Source organism: Scyliorhinus canicula, chromosome 4, assembly GCF_902713615.1.
Source record: "Scyliorhinus canicula chromosome 4, sScyCan1.1, whole genome shotgun sequence".
Taxonomy (NCBI): Eukaryota; Metazoa; Chordata; class Chondrichthyes; order Carcharhiniformes; family Scyliorhinidae; genus Scyliorhinus; species Scyliorhinus canicula.
Genome location: NC_052149.1, coordinates 37,453,550 through 37,468,508, shown reverse-complemented (window position 1 = coordinate 37,468,508; position 14,959 = coordinate 37,453,550). Strand labels below are relative to the sequence as shown.

At 48.2% G+C, this 14,959-nt stretch overlaps 1 protein-coding gene across 3 annotated transcripts in view; it reads left to right on the top strand.

The window, feature by feature from the left end:
* The window catches only part of usp24 (ubiquitin specific peptidase 24), a 200,945-nt gene that overhangs the window by 62,454 nt on the left and 123,532 nt on the right, over positions 1–14,959 (top strand). For all 3 annotated transcript variants that reach the window (XR_005460306.1, XM_038794055.1, XM_038794056.1), the window contains exons 14-15: positions 8,837–8,932; positions 9,074–9,235. Coding sequence is in view for 2 of the 3 variants with exons in the window: in XM_038794055.1 (XP_038649983.1) it covers positions 8,837–8,932; positions 9,074–9,235 (258 nt within the window). In the remaining variant the exon portion in view is untranslated. The remainder of the gene's footprint in view (positions 1–8,836; positions 8,933–9,073; positions 9,236–14,959) is intronic.

The following is a 14,959-nucleotide window of genomic DNA, read 5'->3' as shown; positions in this document are numbered from 1 at the left end:
ACTTAACCCTCTCCAACTTAATGAATCCCGCCATGTCATTAATCCAGGTCTCCACACTCGGGGGTCTCGCATCTTTCCACTGCAGCAAGATCCTCCGCCGGGCTACTAGGGACGCAAAGGCCAAGCCATCTTTCGCCTCCTGCACTCCCGGCTCCACCCCAACCCCAAATATCACGAGTCCCCAGCCTGGCTTGACCCTGGATCCCACCACCCTCGACACCGTCCCCGCCACCCCCTTCCAGAACTCCTCCAGTGTCGGGCATGCCCAGAACATATGGGCATGGTTCGCTGGACTCCCCGAACACCTGACGCACCTGCCTTCGCCCCCAAAGAACCTACTCATCCTTGATCTGGACATGTGGGCCCGGTGCAGCACCTTGAACTGGATGAGACTAAGCCTCTGCACATGAAGAGGAGGAGTTCATCCTCTCCAGGGCGTCCGCCCATGTCCCCTCCTCAATCTGCTCCCCTAGCTCCACCTCCCACTTAGCCTTCAGCCCCTCTACCGACTCCTCCCCCACCTCCTGCATTACCTGGTAGATGTCAGACACCTTCCCATCCCCGACCCACACCCCCGAAAGCACCCTATCTCTTACCCCCCGCGGGGGCAGCAAAGGGAACCCCTCCACCTGTCGCCTAGCAAACGCCTTGACCTGAAGGTACCTGAACATATTCCCTGGGGGGAGCTCAAACTTCTCCTCCAGTTCACCAAGGCTCGCGAACCTCCCGTCAATAAACAGGTCTCCCAACTTCCTGATGCCCACCCTGTGCCACCCCAGGAACCCGCCATCCATGTTTCCTGGGACAAACCGGTGGTTCCCCCGCAGCGGGGCCTCCACCGAGCCCCCCATTTCCCCCTGTGTCGCCTCCGCTGCCCCCACATTTTGAGGGTGGCCGCCACCACCGGGCTTGTGGTATACCTCATTGGAGGGAGCGGCAATGGAGCCGTTACCCGTGCCTTCAGACTCGTGCCTCCACAGGATGCCATCTCCATCCTTTCCATGCTGCCCCCTCCATTACCCACTTGCGTACCATCGAGACATTAGCCGCCCAATAGTACCCAGAGAGGTTGGGCAGCGCCAGCCCCCCTCTATCCCTGCCCCGCTCCAAAAAGACCCTCCTTACCCTTGGAGTCCCATTCGCCCAAACAAATCCCAGAATGCTGCTGTTCATCCTCCTAAAAAAGGCCCTTGGAACGAAAATGGGGAGGCACTGAAACAAAAACAAAAACCTCAGGAGCACCGTCACTTTAACGGATGTACTCTACCCGCCAATGACAATGGCAGCATGTCCCACCTTTTAAATTCCTCCTCCATCTGCTCCACCAACCTAGTAAAATTGAGCTTGTGCAGAGTCCCCCAGCTCCAGCCACCTGAACCCCCAGGTACCTAAATCTCCTCACTGCCCTATTTAGCGGGAGCCTACCAATCCCCTCCTCCTGATCTCCCGGGTGTACGACAAACAGCCCACTCTTGCCCAGGTTCAATTTATATCCCGAGAAACTCCCGAACTCAGCACGAATCTCCATCACCTCCGGCATTCCCCCCACCGGGTCTGCTTCATACAACAGCAAGTCGTCCGCATACAGCGACACTCGGTGCTCCTCCCCACCTCGCACCAAACCCCTCCACCCCCTCGACTCCCTGAGAGCCATAGCAAGAGGCTCTATTGCCAGCGCAAAAAGCAAGGGGGACAGGGGGCACCCCTGCCTCGTCCCACAGTGGAGCCTGAAGTACTCGGACCTCCTCCCATTTGTCGCTACACTAGCCATCGGGGCCTCGTACAGCAACCTCACCCATTTAATAAACCCCACCCCAAACCTGAACCTCTCCAACACCTCCCACAAGTACCCCCACTCAACCCTGTCAAAGGCCTTCTCCGCATCCAATGCCACCACAATCTCCGCCTCTCCTTCTGCTGCCGGCATCATTATCACATTTAGCAGCCTTCGCACGTTAGCGTTCAGCTGCCTCCCCTTCACAAAACCCATCTGATCTTCATGTATCACCCCCGGCACACAGTCCTCTATTCTAGTGGCCAAGATCTTCGCCAGCAACTTGGCGTCTACATTCAGCAGTGAAATCGGCCTCTATGAACCGCACTGCAAGGGGTCCTTATCACGCTTCAGGATCAGGGAGATTAGTGCCCGAGACATCGTCGTGGGCAGAACACCCCCCTCCCATGCCTCGTTAAAGGTCCTGACCAACAGGGGGCCCAGCAGGTCCGCATATTTCTTATAAAATTCAACCGGGAACCCATCCGGTCCCGGCGCCTTCCCCGACTGCTTGTGACCAATCCCACTGGCCAGCTACTCCAACTTGATCGGCGCCCCCATTCCCTCCACCTGCTCCTCCTGCACCCTTGGAAATCTGAGCCTGTCCAAAAAATTCTCCATTCCCCCTCCCACCGCCAGCGGCTCCAACCGGTACAGTTCCCTATAGAAGTCCCTAAAGACCTCATTGACCTCTGCCCCCTGCCGCACCACATTCCCATCTCTATCCTTCACTCCACCAATCTCTCTAGCCGCGTCCCGCTTACGCAGCTTGTGCTCCAGCATCCTGCTCGCCTTCTCTCCATACTCATAGACCGCTCCCTGCGCCTTCCTCCACTGTGTCTCCGCCTTTCTGGTGGTCAATAAATCAAACTTGGCCTGCAAGCTACGCCGTTCCCCCAGCAATCCCTCCTCCGGGGCCTCCGCGTACCTCCTATCCACACTCAACAGCTCCTCCACCAGTCTCTCCCTCTTCTCCCTATGGGCTCGGATGGAGATCAGCTCCCCACTAATCACTGCCTTCAGAGCCTCCCACACCATCCCCACCTGGACCTCCCCAGTATCATTGTCCTCGAGGTACCTCTCGATACATCCCCAAACCCTCCTACACACCTCATCAGCCAACAACCCCACGTCCAGACGCCAAAGCGGGCGCTGGTCCCGCCATCTCCAGATCTACCCAATGCGGAGCATGGTCCGAAATCGCGATAGCCGAATATTCGGCCTCCTCCACCCTCGGGACCAGCCCCCTGCTCAAAACAAAGAAATCAATGCGGGAATAAACCCTGTGCACATGGGAGAAAAAGGAGTACTCCCGAGCCCACGGTCTCCCGAACCTCCAGGGGTCCACTCCTCCCCTCTGGTCCATAAACCCCCTCAATACCTTGGCCGCCGCTGGCCTCCTGCCTGTCCTTGAACTAGAACGATCCAGTAGGGGATCCAGCACCGTATTGGAGTTCCCCCCCCCCCATGATCAAGCCCCCCACCTCCAGGCCAGGAATGCGGCCCCACATACGCCTCATGAAACCAGCATCATCCCAATTTGGGGCAACACATTAACCAACGCCACCCTCTTCCCCCTGCAGCTTACTGCACACCATCACATATCTGCCGCCACTATCAGCCACAACCTCAGACGCCTCAAACGCCACCCTCTTCCCCACCAGGATCGCCACCCCCCGGTTCTTCGAGTCGAGCCCTGAGTGGAAAACCTGCCTCACCCACCCCTTCCTCAGAAGGACCTGGTCCTCCACCTTCAGGTGGGTCTCCGAGAGCATGGCCACGTCCGCCTTCAGCCCCTTCAGATGCGAAAACACCCGGGCCCGCTTAACCGGCCCATTAAACCCCCTCATGTTCCACGTAATCAGCCGGATCAGGGGGCACCCCGCCCCCCTCCCCGTCGACTACCAATAACCCATCGACTGCTCGCCCCTGGCCATCACCCCTTTGCCCGTTTCCCCCGGCGACAGAACCTCACCCGACTCCCCCCAAACTCCTCCCTGGCTAATCCAGCAGCAACCCGGTATTTCTCTCTTCCCCCCCCCCCCCCCCTGCTAGGACCCCTCCTAACCGCGACTCTCTCTCCACTGTACTCCCGTGAGCCTGCTGACCCCGGCAGCTCCCGCTCTAACTCCGGCCCCTCCCGATATGAGGTCCCCCCCATCTCCCCTGCATCAGCTCCTGGGCACCGCTTCAGCGCGGGAAACCCGGCCTAGTAACCCCGCCCCTCGCCACCAGCTCCACCCCCTCGTCCCGCAGCGCGGGAAACCAGAGAAAAGCCTGCGCTTTCACACTGCCCCACCCCACCAATGCAGCTCCCAAACCGCAGTCCCAACCCAACCACCAACTCTGTACAAACAAAGACACAGATCAACCACAAACCCCAGTACCCCCCTTAGAACTCAGAACCATAACCCACATCGTCCGAAAGCGAGAGAAAAAATAAAAACAAACAGAATAACCCGCTACAGCATAAACAATGATACATGAATAGAATAGAAAAACTCCCACAGCCCCCAATCTCTAGTTCAAGTCCAGCTTTTCAGCCTGCACCAAGGCCCACGCTTCCTCCGGGGACTAAAGTAGTGATGCCGGTCCTTGTAGGTGACCCACAGGCGCGCAGGCGGCAACATTCCGAACTTCACCTGCTTTCCATAGAGCACCGCCTTCATCCGGTTAAACCCGGCTCTCCGCTTGGCCACCTCCGCACTCCAGTCCTGGTAGATACGCACTACCGAATTCTCCCACTTACTACTCCTCACCTTCTTGGCCCATCGGAGAACACACTCCCGGTCACTGAACCGATGGAACCGCACCAGCACCGCCCGCGGGGGTTCATTCGCCTTAGGCCGCCTGGCCAGCACTCTATGGGCCCCCTCTAGCTCCAGGGGCAGATGGAAGGATCCTGCCCCCACCAGCGAGTTCAACATCACGGCCACATAGACCGGCAGGTCCGACCCCTCCAGCCCCTCCTCGAGGCCCAGGATCCGCAGGTTCTTCCTCCGTGACCGAAGCTCCATCTCCTCGAACCGATCTTGCCACTTTTTATGAAGTGCCTCGTGTATCTCCACCTTCCCCACGAGGGCTGAAACCACCTCCTCGCGCTCAGAGGCCTGCTGCTGCAACTCAAGTATTGCTGCACCCTGGGTTGTCTGGGTCTCCAGCAGCTTACTCGTCGTCACCTTCAGGGATTCCAACAACTCCCCTTTCAGCTCCGTGAAATAGCACAGAAGGGCCGCCTGCTGCTCCTCAGCCCACTGCCTCCACTCCTCAGGGGCTCCACCGGCCGCCATTTTGTCCACCTTCCCCCGCTTTTCCAGGGGAGCTGCTGCCGTTTTTCTCCTCGCCCCACTTCGAGTCCGAACCATAAATCCCGGGGGGTTTTGTTCCAGACCCCTTTATCCACCGGGAATCGTCGAATCAGCGCCGTTTGGGGCCCTTAAAAGAGCCCACAAGTCCTTTTAAAGCGGGAGCTGCCAAACGTGTGGCTTAGCTCCGCATAGCCACAACCAGAAGTCTCCTGGGCACTACACTTGAGGAAAGATGTAAAGGCCTTAGAAAGGATATAGAAGAGATTTGACAGTATGGTAGAAGTGATGAGGGACTTTTGTTATGATCAGCTCAGAGGATGTGAAAACAATCTGATCCCAAGATTCTGCTTATGCTACTCCATAAACAGTCAATGAGTTGAATTAAGGGCTATGTTCCTAAGTTACTTTGACTCCACCCCCAGCATCGACAATTTACATGGCTAAGAGTTGTGCAAGAAAGTTCGACATGGCCATCTGCTTCATTTACTGCCATGGTGCTATAAGGTACTATAAGGTACCATGCTCTAGCTCCTGTGGAATTACATCTATTAATTTGTGCTGGATAAATACATCGTAACAAGGATTCAGAATGAAAGTTTATAATAGACTTAATTGGTTTTGGAAATTTGTTGAGACTTTAATGTTCAGTTACATTCCCTTTTCACAGGGCAGCACGATGGCGCAGTGGTTAGCACTGCTGCCTCAGGGCACCGAGGACCCGGATTCTATCCTGGCCTCGGGTCACTGTATGTGTGGCGTTTGCACATTCTCCCCGTGTCTCTGTGGGTCTCATCCCCACAACCCAAAAAGATGTGCAGGGTAGGTGAATTGACCACGATAAATTACCCCTTAATTGGAAAAAAAGGAATTGAGTACTCACAATTTAAAAAGAAAATATTCCCTTTTCACTTTTGTCCTTCTAATTCTATTTGGCTGAATTTCAGAATAGGAGTACATTTTTTAAAAAATATTTTTTTATTCACCTTTTTTACATTTTCTCCCAAATTTGCACCCAACAATAAACAATAATCAGTAACAAAGGTAATGTCAATCTCCATATCAATAACAATGATCCTATCCTCCCACCAAACCCCCAAACATTAGCCCGCATATTAACAAAAACAAATGACAAAGAGGAATCCGGAATCGCCCATAGTCACCATTAACACATACAGTCCTTCTCCCCCCAACCCTCCCAGCCCCCAACCCCCCATATGTACGATATGATCCAATTCTCGAAAGTGCATAATGAATAACGCCCATGAATTGTAGAACCCCTCCATCCTTCCCCTCAGTTCAAATTTGACCTTTTCAAGCGTCAAGAATTCCAGCAGGTCCCTCTGCCACGCCAGGTTTATCTCCACTCTAACAGGATCTGCCTTCGGGCGATCAACAAGGCAAAGGCTACAACATCTGCCTCCGCACCCGTTTCCAACCCCAGCTGGCCTGACACCCCGATCGTTCACATACATCTTCTACCCCCTCAAAGAGCCGGCTCATCCTCACCCTTGTAAGGTGTGCTCTATACAACACCATCAGCTGTATCAGCCCCAACCTCGCACATGAGGTGGAGGCGTTCACCCTCCAGAGCATCTCGCGCCAGAACCCCTCCTCCATACCCTCTCCTAACTCTTCCTCTCACTTTGCCTTGATTCCTTCTAGCGACTCCTTCTCCTCCTCCAAAATAGCCCCGTTAACCGCCTTTACTACCCCCTTCTTTATGGGCAGCACGGTAGCATTGTGGATAGCACAATCGCTTCACAGCTCCAGGGTCCCAGGTTCGATTCCGGCTTGGGTCACTGTCTGTGCGGAGTCTGCACATCCTCCCCGTGTGTGCATGGGTTTCCTCCGGGTGCTCCGGTTTCCTCCCACAGTCCAAAGATATGCAGGTTAGGTGGATTGGCCATGATAAATTGCCCTTAGTGTCCAAAATTGCCCTTAGTGTTGGGTGGGGTTACTGGTTTATGGGGATAGGGTGGATGTGTTAACCTTGGGTATGGTGCTCTTTCCAGGAGCCGGTGCAGACTCGATGGGCCAAATGGCCTCCTCCTGCACTGTAAATTCTATGTATGTAAATTCCCCAGTCCCCCTGTCGTCAGCGCCTCCTCCAGCAATGTGTAAGCCGGCTCTACTGGGAAGCTCTGTATCTCCTTTCTGGCAAAGTCTCGGACCTGCATGTATCTAAATATTTTCCTCTGCTCCAGCCCATACTTCACTTCCAGCTCCTTCAATCCTGCAAAACGGCCCCCAAGAAACAAATCTTTTCATGCCCTAATTCCTTTCTCCTCCCATCTCTGAAAATTTCCATCCCACTTTCCTGGCTCAAATCTATGGCTTCCCCGAATCGGCATTTCCCTTGACCCTGCCCTCAACCCGAAGTGCTGTCGAAACTGCCTCCAAATTCTCAACAAAGCTATTACTACCGGACTCCCTGAGTATCTCCCCGGGGCCATATATATTATATAATTTTCTTTTGAGTTGTTAAAAAATTAATGAGTGACTTCCTAACGGCCATATTACTACAGCTACTTATATTTATGTAGCATTTTAATGCAACAAAACATTCCAAGGCACTGCACAAGCGCATTATTAGACAAAGTATGACATCGAACCATATCGGAAAATTTGATCAGATAGGCAAAAGTTTGGATTTAAATCAATGGCTTATGGGAGGAAAGCGTGGTAGGGGGGCGGAGCAGTGTGCCGATTCTAGAGGTATTCCAATACTTGGGGCTTAGGCAACTGAAAGCACATTCACTAATTTGGAGCAATTGCAATTTTGCAGGTGGCTACAATTAAAGTGCTGATATCTTGGAGGGTTATGGGAAAGGAAGAGATTACTGAGATGGGTGTGGGGGGCAAGACCATGGAGGGGTTGAAAGCAAGTATGGGAATTTTGATTTGACTGAAAACTGATGTAAATCAGCGAACATAAGACTTGCTGTGAGGTAAGACACAGCTAGCAGAATCCTGGGTGTTCCCATGTTTACAGAGAGTAGAATGTGGGGGAGAAAGCCAGGAGTTTATTGGAATAGTTGAGTCTAGAGGTTATGAAGGCATGTATGCATGTCCATATTCTGATAATGCTACAGGAAAATTACATAGGCTGACAGAGAGCATCATCTTTGAGTAAGCAATTTCTCAATTTTTCTTTGAATTATCTCAAACCTATGTGGCAAAGAAATAGATTTCTGACTAATTAAACTGAGAGCTGCAAATGTATGCCAGATGGTGGAACAGGTGCTCAGCAGTTGACAGCTGGAGTGTAAAATTGGGGAAGACACTATTTTTTCCAGAAGGAGAAGGGGTTAGAGAGTTGAGGGGGGGGGGGGGATTTCTGGTGAATAATAATGCAAGGAGGTGTCTGGAAATGACCTTGTCTGTTATATAAAAAAAAATTATATTAGAGGCTGAGTGGAATGACAAAAACAGAAAATGCTGGACATGATCAGCATGTCTAAACATCTGTGCAGAAGGAAAGAGACTTTCAGGTCTTTGCCCTTCCAACAGAACAAATTTATTTCCGTTCTCATACCTTGTTTTATGTCTGCTGTTTTGCTATGGCAACTTTGCATTGCTGGTTTGGTTCCATTCGACTGGGGTATTGTACTTGCTGTGAATTGCACAAAATTTGTACGCCAATAACACATGTAGTGAAAAATAACCCTACAGATCTCCTCAAAGTATGAAGAATGTTTGATCCGTGATAGAAGAATTCTGTTTTTCACCTTTCACCTTTTCTGTTCCTTTTTAGAGTTGGGAGATTGAGAGTGACCGAATTCGACAAAAACTACTTAGCCTTATAGGAAAAATTGGCCGAGAAGCTCGTTCTGAGAATACCACAGGAAAGGTAAGAATCATTATAGCAGGTCTGATGAGAACTTGCAAATGAGTCAGTGATTCTGGAATAAAATAAATTTGTGTTGACTTTATTGAAAGAAACTTTCCCTCTTTATTTATTTCCTTCTCTCCCGCCACCCTCTTTCCCCAGGTACTGGAGGTGCTTTGGGAACTTGCCCATTTACCAGCATTGCCCACTAATTTGGTCCAGCAGGCACTGGAAGAACATCTCACCATACTTAGCGAAGCATATGCAGTAAAGGAGCAAATCAAGCGAAGTTATATCATCAAATGTATAGAAGACATTAAGAAGGTAATGGAAGAAACAATAATTGGATGAGTTTATTTAAACACTATGTTAAGAAACTTGTAAAAATAACATAGAATTAAATAGAAATTATAATATGGAAACAAATTGTTCGGCCTAACGAGTCTGTGTTGGTATCTGTGCGCCCCACGTGCAATAATCTTAATTACATATGTCTCCTTGTACCCATATCCCTTTATATACCCAAACTAAGATCTGTACATCACCAACATCTTTAAAGTCCTGGATATTCAGCCCCTCAAACGTTGCATTATTCTTGCCTGTTTCGTATTTGCTGGTTTACACTGTTTGAATAGACTGCTTTTGATGTTGTTGCCTGCTATGTATAAATCTTCATCAGAATGCCAAATTGAAATTATATCAGCAAATGCTACTTGCACACCAGTGGGTTATTTAGGCAATTTTTAGAATCATAAAATGGTTACAACACAGAAAGTGGCCATTTAACCCCCCCCCCCCCCCCCCCCCCCCCAAACCAATTCACTTAATGTCAGTCGCCTGCCCTTTCTCCTTTAGTCCTGCAAAATTTTGCTTCTCGGATAATGATTCAATACCCTTTTGAAAGCTTCTATTGACCCTGCTTCTACACTGAGGCAGTGCATTCCAGATCCAAACCACTCATTACACGAAAAGGTTTTTCTTCACCTTGCCAGTCATCTTGAATCTGGGCTCTCTTGTTTTCAATCCTTCCACCAATGCGAACAGTTTCTCCCTACCTACCCTGGTAGGGAGAGGTATGGCCGTTAGGAAGTCACTCATCAATTTTTTTACAACTCAATAGGCCCCTCATGATTTTGATTACCTCTCTCAAACCTCCTCACCATTCTATTCTCCAAGGACAACATAGAACATAGAGAAATACAGCACAGAACAGGCCCTTCGGCCCACGATGTTGTGCCGAACTTTTGTCCTAGGTTAATCATTGATCATAGAATTTTGGACACAAAGGGCAATTTATCATGGCCAATCCACCCAACCTGCACATCTTTGGACTGTGGGAGGAAACCGGAGCACCCAGAGGAAACCCACGCACACACGGGGAGGATGTGCAGACTCCACACACAGTGACCCAAGCCAAAATCGAACCTGGGACCCTGGAGCTGAGAAGCAATTGTGCTATCCACAATGCTACCGTGCTGCCCTTAAGAACAAATTAATCTACACTCCATTATTCTACCATAATCCATGTACCTATCCAATAGCCGCTTGAAGGTCCCTAACGTTTCCGACTCAACTACTTCGACAGGCAGTGCATTCCATGCCCCCACTACTCTCTGGGTAAAGAACCTACCTCTGACATCCCCCCTGTATCTTCCACCATTTACCTTAAATTTATGTCCCCTTGTAATGGTTTGTTCCACCCGACTCTGACTGTCTACTCTATCTAATCCCCTGATCATCTTATAAACCTCTATCAAGTCGCCCCTCATCCTTCTCCGTTCTAATGAGAAAAGGCCTAGCACACTCAACCTTTCCTCGTAAGACCTACTCTCCATTCCAGGCAACATCCTGGTAAATCTCCTTTGCACCTTTTCCAAAGCTTCCACATCCTTCCTAAAATGAGGTGACCAGAACTGCACACAGTATCCAAATGTGGCCGTACCAAGGTTTTGTACAGCTGCATCATCACCTCACGGCTCTTAATTCCAATCCCTCTGCTAATGAACGCTAGCACACCATAGGCCTTCTTCACAGCTCTATCCACTTGAGTGGCAACTGTCAAAGATCTATGAACATAGACCCCAAGATCTCTCTGCTCCTCTACATTGCCAAGAACCCTTCCGTTAACCCTGTATTCCGCATTCATATTTGTCCTTGAAAAATGGACAACCTCACACTTGTCAGGGTTAAACTCCATCTGCCACTTCTCAGCCCAGCCCTGCACCCTATCTATGTCTCTTTGCAGCCAACAACAGCCCTCCTCACTATCCACAACTCCACCAATCTTCGTATCATCTGCAAATTTACTGACCCACCCTTCAACTCCCTCATCCAAGTCATTAATGAAAATCACAAACAGCAGAGGACCCAGAACTGATCCTTCACATCTTCCTTCCTAACAAGTATCTCCTCGAGCTTACCAGTCTGTTTCACACTGTCCTCTCCAACAATATGGCCCCTCTCGTTTGTAAATACTGAAGAAAAGTACTCGTTCAAGATCTCTCCTATCTCTTCAGACTCTATACACAATCTCCCACTACTGTCCTTGATCGGACCTACCCTCGCTCTAGTCATTCTCATATTTCTCACATATGCGTAAAAGGCCTTGGGGTTTTCCTTGATCCTACCTGCCAAAGATTTTTCATGCTCTCTCTTAGCTCTCCTAATCCCTTTCTTCAGTTCCCTCCTGGCTATCTTGTATCCCTCCAGCGCCCTGTCTGAACCTTATTTCCTCAGCCTTACACAACAGTCCCAACTTCTCCAATCTTTCTATTTAACTGACGTTTGTCAGCCCTGAAACTTTCTTGTGAATCTTTTCTGCACCCTCTCTAATGCCTTAAGGTTCAAAAAGCGTATTAGGGCAGAATTTTTGTCATTGGTCATTTTTCTTTTAAAAGACCTAAATTTTGAAGCAAACCCCTTCCAATTATCTCATTTGCTTATCACCTATTAGAAAATACACACATTGTAAGTATGACTGGTTGTTCAGATTTGCACTGTCTTTCTCATTTATTTTTCAAATGCTTTGAAAGCTATAATTACTACCAATGTTTTGTTGTTTGTAATTAGCATGTTCACGTTGTCAGACGAAAATTGATGCACACCCAGGAACCAGCCTCAAAACTCTAAATTGAATTTCTACAGAGAACCCTTCGTCACAAGCCAGTGTTGCTGGACATGGGATTTTCATCATCTTCCCCAACTCCTCTATTGTTTCACTGGTCTATCACTACCACTCTCCTCACTACTGTCAGATACCAAGAATCTATCAGTCAGCTAAACCTCATCCTTTTCCAACCTCCTCTGTGCACCCCCAACCTAATTCTGCGTTTCCCCATCCCCCTTCAAAGCACTCCATACTGAGTGACTCAATGTAATGATTAACCTTGCGTACTATATCCTAATTTACCAAAACCTAGGGCTGCCCCCAAGGTGCAGCTGACCTGTACTTCACCTTCCGAGTATTGCAGAGCTGTAAAATTCCAGTACATGCATAGAAAGTTCATTTGCCTTACTGAGCCATTAAATCATTAGTGCTAATGTTCTCCCTCCCCCCTGATATTACCCCCTAATTGTTCACCATGAATGTTGACACAAGGTCTACTGGTATTTATGAGCAACTTGGGTTTTGTAATATGAAACAGTTTCAAAATTAGTTGATAGCAAATTGGTCTTATGGGAAATTGTGGTGGCGTTTATGAAAGAAGGACAAAGGATAGGCAGCAGTGCTCACCATTGCGCCACTGCTGCTTTTTGCCCAATTAAGGGAGATTCTATCTGATCGCCTCTGTCGTCTTTCTTCTAAAGAATAAACCCCCACCTATCCAACCTTCAATGTTCATGATTCCGTGTCATTCTAATAAATCTTTATGCAGCCTTCCCTGTGCTTATATGCCATTTTTTTATAAGACTGAGACCGAAACTGTTCCAACACTCCAAAGTATGATGTAACTAAGGTATACAAATTTCACATTTCTTTGCTTTTCAGTTCTGCCCCTCCAGAATTTTAAGAGCTTATGTTGTAGTCTTGAATACAATATTGTTTTGGATGCCCTATTTTAGAAAGGATTTTCAAAGCCGTGGATAATTATAGGTCACTGGAGTATTATCGATGAAGGGGAATCATTAAATTAAAATGGTAGTTAATTAAAACAAAATATGGATAACTGGGTCAGGTGATTATTGCACCCTCAGTATGTGGGAGCTCATGGCCTCCAGTGTGATCAAAACCAACCACGACTGCAGTAAGTGTCTACAGAGCTTCAGCTCCAGTCTGAGAGCTGGAGGCTGAGTTATAGATACTGTGATGCACCAGGGAGGACGTGTAAACTCCACACAGACGATCACCCACATCCGGATGCAGCAAGGTCCCTGGTACTGTGAGGCAGCAGTACTAACAACTGTGCCGCCATGCTTTCCAGCTTGCATGGATGCGAGCGGGTGGCTGAATGAACTGACCATAGACTGTAGTACAGGAAGTCATTCCAAAGGAGGGAGTAAGTAGAAATGCAGTGGAAGTAAGGGACAGTATAGTCAAAGGAGTAGACACTTCTCTGTTGCCAAGAGCAGAGTCCAGATGGCTGTGTTGCCTGGCCTGTGCCAGGTGTCACAACATCTGCTTGGGCAGGAGAGGACCTTGCAGTGCAGATGGGGTGATGGAGGATAGGAAGGGGTGGGGAGAATCCCAGTTGTCGTACCTATGGCATAGATAGGACTTGGAGAGACATTCAGCTTGGGGAGTATGAACAGCGAGGGTCTAAATTAAAAGCAGGATCTCAAAGATGATCTCTAGATTATGACCTGAGCCGTGAGCAAATTTCCATATGGTCCAGGCTACCTTTTGTCAATCTGATTTGTCCAATCTACATGTGGATTGAAATCACCCATGATTATTGCAGTACGTTTTTTACAAGCCCCCATTATTTCTTCCTGCATTCCCCATCCGACAATGTAGTTACTGTAAACTACTCCCACATGTGACTTCTTACCGTTGCTATTTCTTATCTCTACCCAAGCTCATTCTACATCATGGTCTCAGAGTGGAATACATTTTGTTGAACATTTTGAATTATTTCACTCAATATTTCCCTCTATTTATTTACCTCCTACTTATCCAATTAACCGGAACTAGTTTTCCCCTCACACCTATGTCATTGGCTTTGTTGACGTTTAACATTTTTGTTTGTAATTGGAATATGTCACGTTCGAGTTTAACATGCAAATATTATGGTCACTATTTCCCAGTGAATATTTTATTATGACATTACTAATTAACCCTGCTTTATTACATAATACTAGATATAAGATAGCTTTATCCCTACTCAGTTTCACTACTGACTGCTCCAAGAAACTATCATATAAACATTCTACAAGCGCATTCTTTAGACATTTCTTGTCATTAGATGTATTCTTGATTAACAAGGGAGCCATAGATTATAAGGGATAGACAGGAAAATAGAGCTGAGGCTGCAATCTGATCAGCCATGACCATACCAAATAGCTGAGCAGACTTGAGAGGCCGAATGACCTACTTCAAATTTGTATATACGTATGTCATTATGAAGAGAAACTAGTCACTATTTTGACATTTTTCATCATAAATTCCTGTGTTCACCTTTATGGTGGAAAATGCCCCCATGTAAACTTGTCCCTGCACAGTACAACTACATTTCGCTGAAAATACCCGAAATGCTTTCATCAACCATTTTATTCTAAAGTAACCACATTTTTTTTTGCTGAATTTAACAGATGTAACCAAAGTAAAACAAATTCAACAAATTGCACAATTCACAATAACAATTAGATTTGTGCTCTTTTCTAATTTAAAATCTTATTTCTGGTAAGGCCTCCTGCGTTCCCAAGAAATCTGGGCTAGGAGTTGATAATTGTACCTTCAGGCTGTTACTGTGAGCTGAATTTGAATTCTGCACTTTAAGTGCATTTAGATTTTCTAATTTTCCTGGATGCAAATAGCCACTTAGCTGTACTGGGAATTGTTTCCTCGTTCAGTGGTTTCTGTTCAAAGACTTTGAGGGACTATTGAAATAA